The 18,738-nt window shown below is 34.9% G+C and overlaps 2 protein-coding genes across 3 annotated transcripts; both read right to left on the bottom strand.

The window, feature by feature from the left end:
• Positions 1-4,883: 4,883 nt before the first annotated feature.
• Positions 4,884-11,533, bottom strand: LOC121741883 (sodium/pyruvate cotransporter BASS2, chloroplastic-like). Of its 2 annotated transcripts, XM_042134814.1 has the most exons (15): positions 11,143-11,530; positions 10,973-11,026; positions 10,436-10,536; positions 10,050-10,352; positions 8,033-8,153; positions 7,870-7,911; positions 7,691-7,804; positions 7,527-7,589; positions 7,137-7,264; positions 6,236-6,317; positions 5,889-5,940; positions 5,671-5,768; positions 5,362-5,520; positions 5,128-5,217; positions 4,884-5,045 (listed from the first exon to the last, which is right to left on the bottom strand). In XM_042134814.1, exons 3-15 carry the CDS (start codon positions 10,468-10,470, stop codon positions 4,968-4,970), a joined length of 1,365 nt encoding a protein of 454 aa, XP_041990748.1. In that variant the 5' UTR covers positions 10,471-10,536; positions 10,973-11,026; positions 11,143-11,530; the 3' UTR covers positions 4,884-4,967. The 2 variants fall into 2 exon arrangements, with proteins under 2 accessions (XP_041990748.1, XP_041990749.1); XM_042134815.1 differs by having other exon boundaries at positions 8,033-8,150; positions 10,973-11,533.
• A 2,281-nt stretch (positions 11,534-13,814) lies between these two features.
• LOC121810921 (peroxisome biogenesis protein 19-1-like) lies at positions 13,815-17,809 on the bottom strand. Its single transcript, XM_042211659.1, has 6 exons — positions 17,729-17,809; positions 17,520-17,609; positions 17,391-17,439; positions 16,891-17,212; positions 15,145-15,428; positions 13,815-14,575 (listed from the first exon to the last, which is right to left on the bottom strand). The coding sequence occupies exons 2-6, from the start codon at positions 17,557-17,559 to the stop codon at positions 14,530-14,532; spliced, it is 741 nt and encodes a 246-aa protein (XP_042067593.1). The 5' UTR covers positions 17,560-17,609; positions 17,729-17,809; the 3' UTR covers positions 13,815-14,529.
• Between the last annotated feature and the right edge of the window lie 929 nt (positions 17,810-18,738).

Below are 18,738 nucleotides of genomic sequence, written 5' to 3' on the forward strand. Positions count from 1 at the left end.
TTCTAAAATAAATTAACTAAATATCGCAAATAAATACTTCTCCATTCTTTTTTCTGCTTGTCACAACTCACAATCTGAATGACATGTTTTTTAAATACAAACATTATTTTCTCTCCTTTTTCTCTCTTTTACTTTATTATTTCTCTACTCAATTTATAAAAATATTATATAAAATTACATGAATAAGAATTGCTCACTTCGAAATGAATCGGAGGGAAAGACGTATTTTGCCTCCTTTTCCATGTGATTTTCATAAAACACTCAGCAAACACATAAAACTCCAAAAGTTAGAATAATTGACTGGACAAAGACAATTTCGAGTGATAAACTCGGCATTTAGCACTTCAACAGACCAATTAAATCGATAATAATACGAGTTTGTCAACTCCCCCAAACTTGAAAACATACAAGATCACTCAAACATTACCTTGAGCTACTTCTCGTGTATCACTTGGTTTCAACGCCTTCACGGGTTCATGAAGTGTAATTTTTCATGCTTCACTCACTCTCAAGTGTATAGAGGCTCAATAATGATCACTCAAATCAAAATACAAGTAGTGTTTGCTCAAAATCAAACATCTCCTCGACTAGAACGTGAAAGTGAATTTAAAATTAAAAAATGACTTTATTAAGGTTGTAATGTGGCTCTTTGGACGGTAGGGAATATTTAGGCTAAAGTGGTTGAAAAGAATAAGAAGCACAAGTACCCACATATTACAATTCCCAACAAAAGACCATTTACCAAAACAAATCTCAGATATGTAAGACTTTGTCGAACTTCTTCCTCCTATCATGTCCTCACTTATTTAGAGATCCAACCAAAAACTCTTCTATACTTCGTCTAGCTTATACCTCCATTAATTTATTATTTTTTTCTCTAGACTTCGTCTAGCTTATACCTCCATTATTTTTTAACAACGCCCCATATGTGCTTCCAAGTTTGTAGGCTTATCACTTTTGAGGTTGACTTAACAGTTAATTAGCATTGGACACTTTTTAGGCTAGGAGGACTGACTAGGGATTAAGACAAAAATATATACACTTGTGTAGGGGAAAACAAAGAATGCCTAACGTCATCTCCTAGATTCACATTCACTATGTAGACTTAATATGATTAGGAGCAAGTTCTAGAAACAAGAACAAGCATTTGATAAAATCACACAGAAACGAAGGTTTGGCTCAAATCTCACTGGTAATCGGCATTGAACAAGCAAACAAGCAATTCCCTCAAAAGCAAATCATAACCAATAAAGCATATTTCCGCCATTTTTCACAAAGCATTTTTCAGACGACACAAGAAATCATCACAAGCGCCCGAAAATAAACACCTCACAATATGAATAAATATACGATCATTACATCCCCATATTCAAGTCCCACAGGAGGGACGTACACAAATCAAATAAAAATCAAAATCAAAATCAAAATCAAAATCAAAATAGTTCAACAAATCATCAACCATTCCAAAAGTTCATCATCAACAGAAAGATAGTGAGGAGGGAGAGCATCACCAGTCCACGTCATAAATAGCCGGGTGGAATTATTGTACTGTTAATTCACCCGGCCGGGTGATGCATTTTAAAGCCATTCTGCCTCCTTTTCCCCGGAATCGTATTTTGCCTCCTTTTCCATCTGTTTTTCCTAAAACACTCAACAAACACATAAAACTCCAAAAGATAAAATAATTGGCTGGACAAAAACAATTTCGAGTGATAAACTTGGCATTTAGCAATTTAACAAACCAATTAAACCTATAAAAATATGAGTTTGTGACATATACTCAACTGTTTAATCAGTTGCCATCAACATATCCGTACAACAAATTATGGAGTTATTCATTTTATTAAAATCATCATTAAAGTATAGAATCGGTTCCCAAACATAGAGGAATAATAGACAATAGTCGCAGCTGAAGCCAACCCATCGGTTCATTCCATCTATTCCGAGTTGGCCCTCCTGGCCTGGGTACCATACGAATGATATTGGCTTCAATTTGGAGAGTATAACTAATTTTTGTGCTAAAATAATGATGTTCGATTTTTTAGCCGCATTTTTGAACAACAATTCGGAACCAATATCGAATAGAAATCAGGAATGGCAATTGACAGTTATACACTAGTTCAAAACAGTCGGTTAAGTAGTAAAACATTAACACACATTACTCTCGTATTTATAGTGAGGAATTGGTGGTTCCACTTTTCTTCATTATTCCATCTCTCTCTCCATATCCAAATCTCCAACAATTTATTATTTTCCTCTTGCGGCTGAACTTTCGTTTAATCCAGGAGTGATTACTCTATTGTCTCATTCAAACTGAAACATGTCTTTTCCACGTATGATTTTAAGAAGTGTTGGTCTTGTTGAGTTTGTCAGCTGAAGAGTGATCAATGTATAAAAAACAAAGTATAAATAGTGGTGTTTCCACTTTTATAAATGAGGGAACATCATTTTTGGTTCACGAACTTTGACAAAGTATCATTTTAGGTCCGTGAACTTTGAAAATATCATTTTAGCTCTGTGAACTTTGAGTTAGTATCATTTGAGGTACTTTTTACTATTTTCATGTTTTTTTGGATGAAAATACCCTCAATACCTTGAAGTGTATACATTTTTAATAAATTTATCATATACTCATAATTTTTTATAAATATCTTTACAATATATTTTTGACAAATTTTCTAAATATAATTTGACCTTAAATATGATCACTTAATTTTGTGACATGCAATTAAAATTGCTTCTTCAATTTTTTATATTAATTTTTTTTAAATTGAATAAAGAACTTTTCTTTAATAATAAAAAATTGAATAAAGATCTTTTCTTGCATGTCACAAAATTAAATAATAATATTGAAGGTCAAATTATATTTAGAAAATTTGTCAAAAATATATTGTAAAGATATTTATAAAAAATCTGCATTCAATTTTTTATTATTAAAGAAAGTTCTTTATTCAATTTTTTTAAAAAAAATAATATAAAAAATTGAAGAAGCAATTTTACTTGCATGTCACAACATTAAGTGATAATATTTAAGGTCAAATTATATTTAGAAAATTTGTCAAAAATATATTGTAAAGATATTTATAAAAAGTATGAATATATGATAAATTTATTAAAAATATATACACTTTAAGGTATTGAGGGTATTTTCGTCCAAAAAAACTTGGAAATAGTAAAAAGTACCTCAAATGATACTAACTCAAAGTTCACGGATCTAAAATGATATTTTCAAAGTTCACGGACCTAAATGATACTTTGTCAAAGTTCGTGGACCAAAAATAATCTTCCCTCTTTATAAATATGTGATTGTAAGTGAGATATGTCCAAAAAAATGTGTCACTTTAAATGAGTATTTAATAAACTCGCCAAGCTTCACGCGAAAGCTTGAAAGAGTAATGTTATTCACAAAAATAAAATTATTATCGATGTGAAGACCAAAGTTGAATAATCTCTACTTTACAAATCAGCACAATTGTCGAAAATCAATTGTGTTCCTCGTGTGCTAAAGTCATGGTAGGGTTAGAGCATCCTCCTCAGCGAGAGGAAATGGGACTAGACCGCGCAAAAATGGCGATTCAATATAGCTCGACACATTGCAAGAGAGGTTGGAGGGGTCAGATTGGGTACGGAGCCGCGCAGTGCGAACCCGCACTTGATTGGCGGTCTGTTGCAGCCCACTGGATTGCACTGCTGTGGGTGGCTATTTTGAATTTTGTGTATAAATACATCTACAATTCACATTCCATTTTATCTCAACTCATACTCATTTGCATTATTTCAATTTTATTATCTCAAAAGGACTGCAACAATTCCCTATGTCATCTCAATCCAAACATTCCCTCCATCTCATTGGTTCATCAAAGGAAAAAGTAATGGAGACTAAGAGGTTGGTGGTTGCTTTGAATGATAATTAGACTGGAGTGAGGGAGAGATCCCCACTTGTTTTTGTTTTTTTTAATGAAATAACATTCGACCTTCCATAACTAATAAATCCGATATTACCAATTATGCATTAAAATTGTGCCGTCGCAAATTTCTTTTTTTTTTTATAGGATGGAGGGGTATACAAGTGGGGCGACAAGAAGGCGCCGGGCACATGCGGCGGTCCGCCCAGCAATCGACGGATTCCGAGGCGCTATTGCGGACTGTTTCCGCGGAGCGGAATTTTTTAATACATTATTCTATGTATAAATATCTTCATTCTTCTTCTATTATTGTAGGAGTAGTATATTAATCTATGTTACTTGTTTTCTAAATAAAAAAATAAGATAACAAAATATGAAAAATGAAATAAGTAGTGGCAATTTTAGGGCTGACACTATTGCATGTGTTGGGGCTAAAATTTAAAATGCTGACATGGCAAGTGAAAAATGAGTTGTTGGGATGATTTTATGTCCACTACCGTGGATGTCTTAATTCAGCTTCAATTGTTGCGTTAGGTCAACAACGATTCATTTAAGTTGTCGGGGTAAATGTTGAATAATACGAAGACTCCGACATGGAACGTGACTGAAGGTAGTGAAAGGTAAGGGGAAGAAGGAGACATCAAATGATGCATGTTTGAAGTCTAAAGAAATGAAAATGTGGCATGCATCTTCTGCGTTAGAATTGTCACCCAATTAATCTTACCAATACATAGAACTAATCACAATGCAATGATACAGAGTAAGAAAAATCAAATGATAATTGAGTTACTTATTTACATTTAGAAACACATGATTTGAGCCTTTTAGTTCACTTACGATTAAAACTTTGAAGGATAAGATCACCAAACTGACACAAAATTAACCATTAAAGCATGTCAAAACTGCAGCAGCCCAAAGTAAATACCACTAAAATTTAAGAAGACAATAAAAGTAGAGCAAGTAAGCAATTAGGGCAAATTAACAAAAATGAAGTGGGATGATGATCATAAAAAAGGAAAACGCGTTTGCAGTTCCTAATTGAATGATACAAATCATGATTGCCTATTCCTTGAAATCGTCTTTGTCATCAACTGGAATTGGCTGGTTCCTCCAATACACTGCAAGAGCACTCCCACCTAACTGTAATATGCCAAAAAAACAAGCTCTGTTAAAACACACTTTTGACGGCCAAAATAGTATAGGTGGTTGACACAAGACCCACCGCCATGCAAACAACGCTCACGGCTGAAGGAACAGCGACGAGGGGGTTCGTAAAGTGCTTCTGGGCCAACAGAAATCCAAGTGCAGAACTCTGTTTTTATGATCAATACCATGTTAGAGGAATATGGTCTCTTTAGTTTCATTTTTAGACCAAAATATTATGCAAGTTCACCCCCATATAAAAAAGTTGCCACAATTTTACAGTAGATAAGTACGTATTCAATGTGACGCATACCTGCATTCCACATTCTATAGAAATGGTCCTGGAAGTTGATTCACCAAATGATATTTTTGACACCAAATAACCAAGGAAAAATGCTGCAGCATGCAAGAAGGCCACTGGCAATATTAATTGTGCTCCCTGACTTTTCAGGACTTCCGCAACTTGCCCGATCTGACAAAAGAAATAGTTGTTGCACACTAAGAAAACGAAGATACACGTAAAAGGAGAAGGAAGCTAAAAAATGATGCAGAGGGGTTTCAAAAGGATTGTTTACCAAGTAATATGAGAGTCTTATCATTGGTTTTTAACTTGTGAACTTACCGGGCTTGCGCAGAGAAGGGTGGTCAAGATAACTCCAATTAAAGGTGTAACAGTAACTATTTTCGAGGTGAACTTTGGAAAAAACTCGTTCGCTAGAACTGCAAAACAGAGAACAAGTTTCATTCAATGTTAAAAAACAACATCTATCTAGAAAGGTGAGGAGATCAAGCAGATTTTGCCATATAATGATGCTGAATATTTTAACATAAGCAGATTACCCCCAATAATAGTTGGTACTAGCACAACCTGAAAAGTGCTGATAGCTAGGCCCTGCATGGTTAGATTAACAAAAATTAAGCAGGCAGAGTAAGTTTCATTCAAATGCATCATATGGCAAGTTTCATTCAAATGCATCATATGGCATTTGGATCACAATTTTTCATCAACTAACATTATAATATCATAAACAGGATGAAGATGCAAATCCACGACCAATTACTTTATTATATGTATGGTTATTCTAACAGTCTTACTCTTGTCATAGACTAGCAGATTTGATAGCAGTTGTTTCATAAGCCGGATAGCAGGATTTTCTAGATGTAATCACCAAGATAGAGAAGCTTACAGCTGCATCGACTGGCACAAGTTGACCAGCCAGAAGCTTCGTCAATAGTGGAGTCATGATAATAGCACCAATGGTTGAACAGCTGCAATACCAAAACAAAACTGTGTTTAATCCGGCTATATAACATCACTTTTTACCTTTAGATGCCATCATACAACAAGCAGGCACCCACAAGCAGGCACCCAGCTTAGCAGTGTTCAAAACTATTTTTTAAGCTAGAATTGATTCTTAAACAATGTCCAACATTGTGACTGGGTCTGGGCGTATAGGAAATAGGAATATGGCATGAGTTAGAATGAAATTAGAATGGAAAATGAGACTACAAATTTACGAACAAACACATAAAATCCATGATCTCGAGATAAATGAACAAATGTAACACATACACAATCACAAATCAACTAATCTGGTTGTTCATAGATTTTATGTGTTTATTCATCTCTTGTGTTCATGGATTTTAAATTAACATAACTCTCTCGATTTATAAAAAATCAATATATGTAAAAAATTAAAGATGCCTTTATGAGAAAACAACATATCAAATTTATTCATCCAAACATATAATTGGAATGTCATTAGAATCCTTATTAAATTACCTTTAATTTGATACTATATGTTTTGTGAAAATATAATTTCAATTGAGAGAGTTATATTAAGTTCAACGTTTTCAGATATTTTTAGGAGAGAGAAAGTGGTTAATTTGAACTAACTATTTCGTGTTAATAAATTACCCTTATATGGCTATTCTAGATGGCTTCTATTGACATACAGGATATGAAATCTTGACCATTGATTTTAGGATATGATGGATATTAAGTGCTCTTTGTTATGTAAGCAGCTAAAGGGCATCCCTAATTGCATTGTGATAGGAAAATGTAGAGGAATCATAATTAAAGCTTACGTTGTCATGAGAACTGAGAGTGCAACGTTGCCCTTAGATATGTATGTAGCAACATTTGATGCCTGGCCTCCAGGGCAGCAAGAAACCAAAATAAGTCCAGTTGCCAGAGGAGCAGACAATTTCAGCGTCTGTATAACATTATTAATTGGATAAGAATCAGTTGGTGAAGGAAAATCAAGATTCGCAATCAAGTTCCCCTTAATGTATTGCATCTGGGTTACAATAACACCACATCTTGTGGCCAATTATGACAAGTACAGACATAAGTGTAACAAACATAGCTAAAATATTGTTATTAAGAGAATTTCTGACTCGAATTCCTGTTACAACTTATAAGTAACAACAAACATAATAGAGTTTATTAAGAACATGTAAGAAAACAAGACATACCATTGCAATTAAAAAGCCCAACATTGGCTTGATGATGTATTGAGCCAAAAATCCTATGCCTACCTGAAAAGAATACGTTAATGCTACAGAAATTGATGAAAACAGTAAGTCGTTATCTCCTTCTAATAAACCGTTCTTGAGGTTCAAATTGAAGTAGTACTTACTGTCCATGGATTACGCAAGCATCGCCTGAAGTCCTCAAATGTCAGCGTCAGCCCCATTGAAAGCATGAGAAAACCCAATCCAAGAGTGAAAAGGTCTGTTTCCAACCAAGTAACCTGCAAAGTTGAAGACTCAGTTAATTATTTTTCCAATTGCATCCTTCTTAACTGAAAAAACATACCATCGAAGGCTTGTAGATGCCAATAATGGTACCTAAAATAACCTGCAATGAATTGAGAGATGTGAACATTTTTTTCTGAAACAATATTTACTTCTGAAGATATATTACAAACACAAGCAACAGAATCACATCTGCTAGCTGCAACAAAATGGTGTGGACATACCCATACTGGAAACAGAGTCGTCAATGTTTCAATTATTTTCTCATATTGGCTCATTTGACTAGGAGTATTGTTGGAAAAATCTCCAGAGGTGGTTGCTTTGCAATAAAATGTAGGGTTTCTACTGCAGTTATAAACAAGTAAGAGTGGTGTAGATAGATGAGTTAAGATAAAGAAACAAAAACAAGCTAAGAATGCTGTGACAACTTGCAGATTAGTAACTCCATCAAGTGATCAGAAAATAAGAAAAGACAGTTCTCATGTGAGCCAAACAGTTGCCATGGGACAAAAGAAATTTCAACTTACTTTGAAGTGGCATTTCGACATTCATTTACATGAATAACATGATAAAAGAAGGTTAACATAGATATTAGAACACATGTTATATTTAACTAGCTGAACATGTCCAAACATTTTTTGGTTAATTAGTTTTTAAAGAAATAGAATATCTGAATGCAAAAGCCCTCAATTTTCAGTAACGACAAGAAATAGTAAGTTTTAGGAGTCAGGTTTGTTAAGTAGTAAACTGAGGCGATAGACTATCTGTCTACATACATAATAGGCAGCACAATTATAGACTCACAAGTCATATATGATATCATAAGAAGGGTGGGTTAACAAGCCACCAGAACCAAAAAGAAAGAAACTCATTATGCAAGCAGTAATAAGACAATTTTTTATGCTTGGACACTGAATACTTCAATTACAACTACAAAAAGGCTTATCAATCAGTGACTTATTCCATACCACACATGAATGAAAACACAATGGACAAAACAATTTCACTACAAATCACTGTAAGACCCAAGGGATTCAGGTTACACTTTATGAAATGACTTTATACAGATTACGCCACTTTCAGAATTCACAGTAAGGTCTTGACATTAAAATGCTTCTTTGCAGGGAAGTGACAATGAGAAAGCTGCTAAGAAAGGCGGATTTAAGATTTAACAAAAGCTACAAATCCTCCAGCACCTTCAAAGTATTCACGAAGTCTTGCATTAAATGATATAAAGATGTTGCAACGACCTTTTAAGAACAATAGATCGTGATTTTGACAGTGAAACAAGAATTTTAAGAACAAAGCCCACAAGTTTGCATATAGCATTACTCAGTTGAGGAGTTATGTTGCCTGTCACAACAAAGAGAAATATTCATAACAGTATGCATTATGCAACATAAAAAATTCATATGTACATCCCTTTAAACAATGTACACATAGGATGGGAAATTAAGAGGAATAAAACAAATTCTAGGAAAGGGGTTTCCATTCCACGAAGATGATTAGAAAATTAGTTTCAGGAGAGATAATATCCCAACCTGAAAAACTTGCAAGAGTTCTTTCAAACATCCCAAGCATAATAGAAAATGTGAGTAAAAGAAAGAAAGGGTTGCTAATAACTTGTTGTGCTTCATCGTATTGTTAAAAGAAACTTGTAAGACTTTATCTGGTGAAAACCAACCATGCATAGCCTGGCCAATTTTAACATTTTAAGTGAGGAACTAGATTTCCATAATAGAGCTCTAAGTATTATGTTCCATGTAGAGCTTCTCAAACTCCCAGAAATTGGACTTAAGGAGATTTTAGTACATGCATACAGTGATATTTGGTGCTATATGTTCACAATTTAGATATAAACTTGGCAGTCTTCTATGAAGACCTATTTTCTATGCTGGTTCAACATATTTTTTTTACCTGTTCAACATAATTTTCTAGTCTTGTCCTTATGGGTTTCATGCTAATAAACTTGTGTACTCCATTTATTAGTAAATGTCACTTAAGGACTTGTGGGCTTAAAGCCTAAAATGCTTTGTCAACACTTACAACCAACCACAATATTCCTGCCATGATGTGCCATCGTTCCCAATACATTAGGTTAGGCACCACCCCAATTATGTTGATCACTAATACTATGTTAACATCTCTATCTTTTCAGACTATATGAAGGAGAATGCACTTAAGGAGAAATCAGGAAGTAAGAGCATATAATGTAGCACAGGGAATGAAAAGAAAATGCACCTGCATAAACTCAACGTTCGGCTGGTTCTTGCATCCATTGACTTCCTTGTCCCAGGAAATTTAAAATATTCCCTATCAACATTTATATTGTGCGGGTATGTGCTAGCAAAATGTCTTAAGGAGCTCCTAAGTTTCAAACTTTGATTATTTTTTTTTAGTGTCAGACAGGAAGCCATTGTTTTTGGATTTCCAGGTCCTGATTCCTTGCTTTTGGCACTGTTTCTCATAAAAGCAGCCGGAGAAGCAGAACCTTTAGATATTCGTGTTCCATTTTGCTCCCCAAGAAAAGGGTAGCTTAAGTAACTGGCATAAAAAAACAAGTATTCAGCATCCCATACAAGAAAACATGCTACTAACTTAACTGAGCCATTATCATGTATTATTACCTGGAATGGACTGAAGCACAAATATAAGATGCCATAGCTCAACTACTTTTCACCCAATTCTATAAGCATCCACTTAAGCAGCTCTTGCAGAGAGCAGACTCCTGACGTTTAAGAAGAGACTATCATCCCACTATTCTATTTCAATAGATAACTTGTCATACATTCAATTCATCCAATTTCATTTTCCTGACATTTTTCCTTTTGAGAGGCTTTTGCTGCCATATTCAAAAATCGAGTACTTAAACACTCTTCGCAGCAATTCAATAACGATAAACAAGTAAATCAGAAGTTAAATTCACTCTAAGTCCGTTACTTAAAGATGAATCTAGCAACAATTCCCGCTAGTTATACAAGATTACAGGAGCTGTCTAACAACACAGAATCACACTGCGTCAAAAACGGAGCTCATCCCATTTTCACTCCTCTGAATGAAGAGAAACATCAATAAACCACAAAATTGAACACAAATACCTAGCATTGATTAAAAAATCGTGAATATCGAATAGTTATCAAAGAAAAAACAGAGGAAGAACATACCCGAAGCAACAAGAAAAATAATGTTGTCTCGGTTTCTCTCTCGTCTTCATGTAACTGCAAATAATTGATTAAGCCAGATCAAGCACCCCACGAAATGACATAATTGCCCCTGTGTACCAAAAACTTCGCACAAATTCCACTCCCCCCTTCGACACACCTCTCTGCCTCACCATTTTCGTCTTCAATAAAAGCTCTCTAACAGGAAGCGTTACAAGCGAACAATGAGCTGAAAACCGGCCATGACACCTCTACTCGTTGCAGGCAGCATTTACTCCCCGATTTCCGCCAAACCTTGCACAGTTTACAAATTGAGATGAATCGGCAATCACTGGGATAAACACGGTGTGATAAGCAAGGCAGAATCTATGGCGGCAGAGGTGATGGTGAATTTTTTTTTGAATTTAAGAAAAAGTTCCTTTCCTCTATTATTCAGTGAGCATTTGGAGGGGTAAAATGGGAAAAGTGAAAAGTAGATGATTTGGTAAGAGCAATTTGATGGGAAAACGGAGAGAGAATGGGCCGAAGAGCGGCTCCGTCTATTTTGTTTTTGCTTTATTTTATTAAGGAAGGATAAGGTGCAAAACATTGTATGGTTTGAGACATAACTTGCTAATTACAATATGTAGACTATAGTTGAAGTTAGTAGATAAGGTTATTTGTGGATACAATTTTCATGTGCAAATTTCATGTTCTTTTCTCACAATATATACATACTTCATACGTGTATTTAAAATATAGATCAAAATATTAAATTTAAATCATAAATATACATGTAAAAATAGATAAATCTATTTAATTTTACATAAAATAAAATTATTAGTTTCTATCAAATATATAAAGCCAATGTATATTTAATTATTAATTAAAATAATCCTAACGCTAAAAATAAATAAGCATAGTACTCCCTCCGTCCCGCACTACTCGCACTTATTTTCTTTTTGGGCGTCCCAAGTTACTTGCACTCTTTCCATTTTTAATAAAAAATTTCACCTACAACCGTCATTTTTGACTTTCCTATACACTCATTCCTTAATCTCCGTGCCGAAAAGGAAAAGGGCGAGTAGCCCGGGACGGAGGGAGTATTTGCTTACTCAAATTCCGTAACAATACATACTCTTAGAGATCGTTAGTTTAAAAAGGGAAGACTTGAAGCAAGTTGAAAATTTGTATCGCTATCTTTGTACTTGAAGCTATCAATGGAAATAGATTCTTGATTCAAAACAAAAAGGTGGGGGAATACTAAAATACTATTGATGTATCAGACTTATCGTACTGAAAAAATATCAAATTTTCTTTTTCAGCATGTTACAATACTTTACCAAAAGATTTTAAGTATCGTAACGATATGAATTTACATTTATAATGGACGGCATACCAAAGTTATTGGTATATACTTGTAGTTATAATTTAAGTATACCATGTATATATTGACATCAATATATAATGTAAAAACAATACATAGTGTGAATAATGAATATTTTATACTTTCTCCATCTCATTCAAGATGTCCACTTTCTATATTTGGAATTAAATCACTCTCTCCTCTCTCGTTAAAATATTCAATCACTTTTTTTACCCTAATATATCACAAACAACTATTCCACCTAAAACTCTGTGTCATTCAAGAATGTGACCATCTTGAGTGGGACGAAGGGAGTATATATTAAATAAATTATAATTATCACTATACAACTGGGTATTGCGTTATATCATATCGAAATTCGGTAAGCGATAAATATTTCGATACACTGAATTTTAGTATTACATGCCCAAAAAAAGTAGTACGTTATCGGTATTGAGTGTGACCATATTGAAAATTCGGTATACCAAAAATTTTAGTAAAGTAAATATATGATTTTACTCATACCAAATTTTTGATATGGTATACGGTATACCATATTAACCCAGTTGTAAGTAACCCTATGCAAGAGAGGACTGGAAAACGGATCTGGCCATTTTAGGTAGTAAATTTGGCATGTGTTATTCACTTCTTTGCTAATCACTTTGTAGGTAAATTATGGTGCAAACTAGTATAAGCCAACAATTTTCTAGGAATGATTCAATCTTCATAAGCTCGTAGTTTTATACTTCATTCGTTCCATAGTAGTGGATGCATTTCTTTTCGGTTGGAAGATTAAAAAAAAGTGTGTAATGTATTAAATAAAAAGATAATAAGTAGAAGAGAGGAAAAAGTATGGAGAATAAAGAAAGAGAGAGGGAAAAGCAAGTGAGAAGATGTTGACTTTTACTAAAAAAGGAAATGACTCCACCACTATGGAACGTATCAAAATGATAAAATGACTATACTACTATGGAACGGAGGGAGTAGAATTTATTGGTTGTTTGATGTACATATGGTTGGATTAGACTTTAGAGCATCTGCAATAAGGATAGGCTAGCAATAACATAACCAAAAACTCATCCTACCAAATCATCATGCTCTTCTCATAGCCTGACCACTACCCTATCCAAGCAACAGCCTAGCAATAGGCTAGCAATAAACTAACCAATGCCCTAGCCCTCCTGAGAAAAAAAACACCAAAAACAACAACGAAATGAATAGAAAAAAAAAACATAGAAAAAAAATGAAATGAGAACAGGATATTTTAGAAAAAATTTTAAAAATCTACTAACCGATCGCTCGTTCATACAATAGTGGACTAGCAATCGGCTAACTGTGCTAGCCCGCGCCCTAGCTCTAGGGCGTTGGTTTTTCGTCCACTCGGCTGGCCTACCTCAATAGCAGACTAGCCGAGCGCCCTAGCTGCACGCCGATGGTTAGGGCGTCAGCTAGTCCGCTATTGTGGATGCTCTTATATAACCTAAATAATGAGATTCCAAGTTCTCAACCAATTATGCAATTCATGAATTTGACGAGTTTATAGAGAATGTGTGAGATAGTAGGTGCCAACGGGCAAACAGGACAAAAGAATGGACATCGGGTTAGATCAAGAGAATCTCACTCGGTCAAGTGGTATTTGGCTTCTAAACCCACTCGGCCCTATTCTAGCCGAAGTTCACCAATTCAGAAGATCTCACTCAGCCAAGTTTGTGTATCCAAGCTCCACTTGGCCCGATCAAGCCGAGTCCTAATGATACAAAGAACCTCACTTCGGCGGTCGAGTGAGTTTTGACACAAATTCCACTCGGCACGAGTGATGACGGTAGTTCGAAGAAACTTTTCATTTTGAGCTCGAGTATAAATGAGAGTTAGGTGACTCGATGCGATTTGGCAGTCCAAGGCAATTAGATTGCTCTAAGTTTGCAGTGTCGTTGCGACTGCCCGATCAGGCAACTTTTGGTCAAAAACATTTATCCCACTCGCACAATTACTAAGTGTATAGTGCATGGTAACATAGATCTCGGGTTGGTGATGTCGCCACGCATTAAAAGGAGTTTGTGTTACTGATGCCCGTGAGCTGGGCAAGTGGTTGTAGTATCCTAACTGAGACAGAATAAATAAAGTGCGGTCACTCTTGGTTGAGCAGTAGAAGACATTAATGTGAGGGCATGCCTATATTTCATAACTTGCAACTTCTCAACACTTGCATCTTCTCTCACATGATGCGACAATTCTGTTGAGACTCGAACATCTCTGGAGACCTGCAACACCAAAACACAATAACTCAATCACATAAGTAAAATCAAGAAACATTTTCCAAGTGAAGGAAAAGAATTTTACAACAGTCAAAAACTAGATACGAGCCGATATTTAAAATTTTCAGGAATTACGAAATAGGTTCATCAGATGTATGGACCAACAAGCCCGTGCATTCGCAACTCTATACTGTTATCCACCAGCACAAGGAATTGAACACCTAATTTTCCCTTTTATCTGTTTAAGAATTAATTGCAACAACTGCACAGATTATGTGCAGTTGAATTTGCTCGAACATGTCGTCTCAAATCTCTTCTCTCCAGCACTATGATATGCTTTTTGGTACATACCAAATATCTGTGCCATCGCTTCAACATTTTTTTCACAAAATTAAAGCTAGAATCCTAACTCAATCTACAACGTTATAGGTATGGAAATGCCATTTTTGTAACTCGAAGTCAAATGATTAACATAGCTGGCCCGAGGAAATATTATGTTCTTGATGTGCTACACTAAACTAATGAATTCCTCCTAAATTATTTAGAATAGAAACAGGAAATTAATATATACTTACAATTGTCCGAGATTCGATAGATCAAAGTCTGGGGCAAGCTCTTGCATTTTCTGCATAAGCTCAACAATCTTGTTGAAGTTTTCAGGCTCGGCTTCATACACTTGATTCAGATCTTTAATAAACTTGTATTGATTCGAATATCGGGTGTACTCTTCATGTGTCAGTTCAGATATATTCTTTTCCAACCATGTTGGGTAGCGTTCACCTATTTCTTTCATAGGTTCGTAAAGGATTTCCTTGGATAGGAGCTGTTGCATCATGGTTTCTACAATTGACTCCATATCCTGCAAATAAGAGGCCAAAGTACACGTGTATCACTCTTAGATGAACTAAAACATAAATGAGAAGGAAATTTTAAAAAGATCAAGTAGACAAGTATTTATACTAGTGGCCATCTTGAGTGGGATGGAGGGAGTACTTATCTTAATAAACTAATAGACTTCTTGACAAAATAAAAAACTAACAATTAATAATTAATAAAATCCTAACAAACTACTGAACTAGTGCAACTTATGCAGGAAACGATCATATCAGTACAAGACGCCCGATTCATATCATATGACCCACACCCGTGGTGGCCGCCACAAAAAAGTGCCATAAACGGGCGTGGCGATGGCGGTTTCATTTCAAATCGCCACGACATAGCGCCATGGCCAACATTTGACATGTGTGGTGCTTCTGTCAGTCTACTACTCTAGGCATACACAGTATTATATTTATACTACAACTCTGAAAGGCCCAAAATTAATGTGTTAGTGCTTAGGCTTATTGTGTTTGTGTTTAGGCTGTTATAATATATTGCCATGTACTTGAGTTTACTTTAATTATTTAATAGATAAACTATTGTACTGCTGACGAGAACACTATCTTTATTGTGTTTGTGTAGTTATCATATCAACACAAAACACAACAGGATTACAATTAGCCAGCCCTGCAAAACTCTCAAGTTGGGTGGGGGGGGGGGGGGGGTTTCCCATGATGTTTATGTAAGTCAACAATAAAATTCTTTAATTGATGGGAAAAGGAACATCAAAAGATCCTCCTTACATAGTCTACCCCAACATACCAAAGAATACCAAGTGTACATGATTAGATTTACCCAATTAATTGGCATCATGGGAATGATTATGCATACTAGATGTAAGAATTACACAACCAAACATATTTCCCAAGCCCATCCATTGACCTTAGGAACAACAGTTCCAATCACAAGGTCATAGTGACTCACAAACATTCATGTTTTGCACAGTCGATATCCATGTCAAACAGGGAGATATAAACCATAAAAGCTTGAATTCATCAAATATGGTCACACCATCAGTCCTAGTAGAAGTTATTAAGTTAACAGCATGCTTCTGCCAAATTATTGACATTATTACAAGTAAAAGCCTGGCAAGGTGTGAACCATAAATGTGCCAACTTACAGCATTTTCCAATTATCGTGAAGGAGATACCAAATGTTACTAAAAAGGTTGGGAGCTTTGATGGCAGGAAATATGAAATGTTTGAAATTATGTAAGAACTAATACCTACGCATATCCTGATTTTAACAATAAAAATGTTCTTAGTTTCAATGCAACTCCAGTGAAGGACTAAGTTCTTTCTATCACCATAAACCATTAGCAGGATGCAGCCAAATTCAACTCGAGAATTGTCACTAAACAGAACCAAAATATAAAAAAAAACTCCACTATGAAACGGCAGAGTGCATCAACTAAAAACCATAAACTAGAAAGCCACACTAACCTGTGTGCCTGCAAGCTCCTCAAACTGCTTGACCCAATCCTCCATCATTGGGTCTGCACCGAAGCCATCTCCAGCCACCGGGGGTCGAGGCCCAGACACCGATTCCAAGCCTTTCACCGCCTCCCTAGTTTGCTCCCTCAACTGATCAAGTGCATCCGTGATGTGTGATTCTTGCTTCGTCGGCGGTGGTGGTACCTTTTGTTTACCCTTTTTCTTGGTCTTCAAATCAGGTAACCCCATTCCTAACCCTTGAACATTCCCACTAGTCAATGTACAACCCTCTACCTTGTTCCCTCCATTATTACCATTATCATCTACACATCTATAATCCCACAAAACAAATATCAATATACCTGTCTCCATGAAAGAATTCCAGAAGTAAACTAGATAAATAATATAGTCCTATAATCCTTAATCAATAAAAAACTTAAAGCTCAATCCAATTGTTTCTCTACAATCCAATCACATAAGAAAGAACATAAAATAGATAAAGTTTGTACCTTTGAGCAGAAGATGCGAGATTAAGGCTCTGAAAATCATCCAAAGCGGCTGAAAATTGTTTGAAAAAGTAATACAAAATCAACTGGCTGGTGTTTAAAAAAAAGGGGGGGGGGGGGTATTCCTCTTACTGTCAAGAAGTAGGTCTAAATCGTCGGAGTGGTGAGCCATTTCTTGTTTTCTCCAACTTTAATATCGCCCACAACGGAAAATATCTACTCCTGTACCATTGAGTTGGGGATTAAGTAATGAGTTTATAGGAAAAGAATGAGAAAGTGAATTAAAGGGTTTAGTGCAAAATTAAGAAATGTGTAAACTGATATTAGACGGATTAACTGACCAAGGAATAAACGGCGGTGATTAAGTGGCCGTCGCCTATTTTTAGCTTATGTTTAACCCGGTTTGTCAATTTTTGTCTGAGCTGATACTATTACTCCTCTAGATAAGAAGAAGAAGTTGTTTTGTTGGGCCTTCACATATAAGTCTTTTGTTGGGCCTCAAATAATTAAATTGATTGGGCTTTAATTTGTATTCTTAATTCCTTCTCTTCATAAAATACAATATCCTTAATTTGAAATTACATTTTTAATTAAATACCAACTTTATACAAATCAGAAGAGACAAGAACACGAACATAGTCCCTTCAAATTTGAAGTTGAAAAATGGATTGATTTGTGATTCTAGATATTATGTTGCTTGCAATTACCATCATTCCACCAAGGCACCAATACAAATCTTGTAGTTTATTAATTATGTGACTCATATATTGGATGGATAATACATTGATACTCGAGAGGAGGAACGAACAAAATAACAAAACAATAAAATAAAAGACAAAAAAAACTAGCTTAATATATTTGGGGGGAATTAAATTTATAGGTCATCTAAAGAGGATTCGAACCGACACCTTTGATATTAAACATTAACCTCTTTATTGTTTGATCAACTCACCTACATGATTTTTAGCCTCCCCTTATTCACGGGGTTTGTGGGCTAATAATAATATAGGAACTACTTGGAGTATTAGGATAGTCCCTTATTCTATTAAATTAAACACGGCTTAGTTCAATTCAAATTCACTAAATTAAGTAGTATTATATTCTATTTATCCTATTAAAAATTAAATATTTTCTTTTTAAAAATGTTCCATTAAAAATAAAATGTTTCATAAAATAAAAATAACATCATTTCTATTTTTTATCTTTCTTACTTTTTCTTTTTCATCAACTCAGGAAACAACGCTATATAAAATTTTGTGCTGAAATACAATTTATTTCTAAAATGACGAACGGAGTACCATCTACATAAGTGAGATTCCACTTGTTTATTAAATAGGAGGTGAAACAGTAC

This window comes from Salvia splendens, chromosome 7 (genome assembly GCF_004379255.2).
Source record: "Salvia splendens isolate huo1 chromosome 7, SspV2, whole genome shotgun sequence".
NCBI classification, from domain to species: Eukaryota; Viridiplantae; Streptophyta; class Magnoliopsida; order Lamiales; family Lamiaceae; genus Salvia; species Salvia splendens.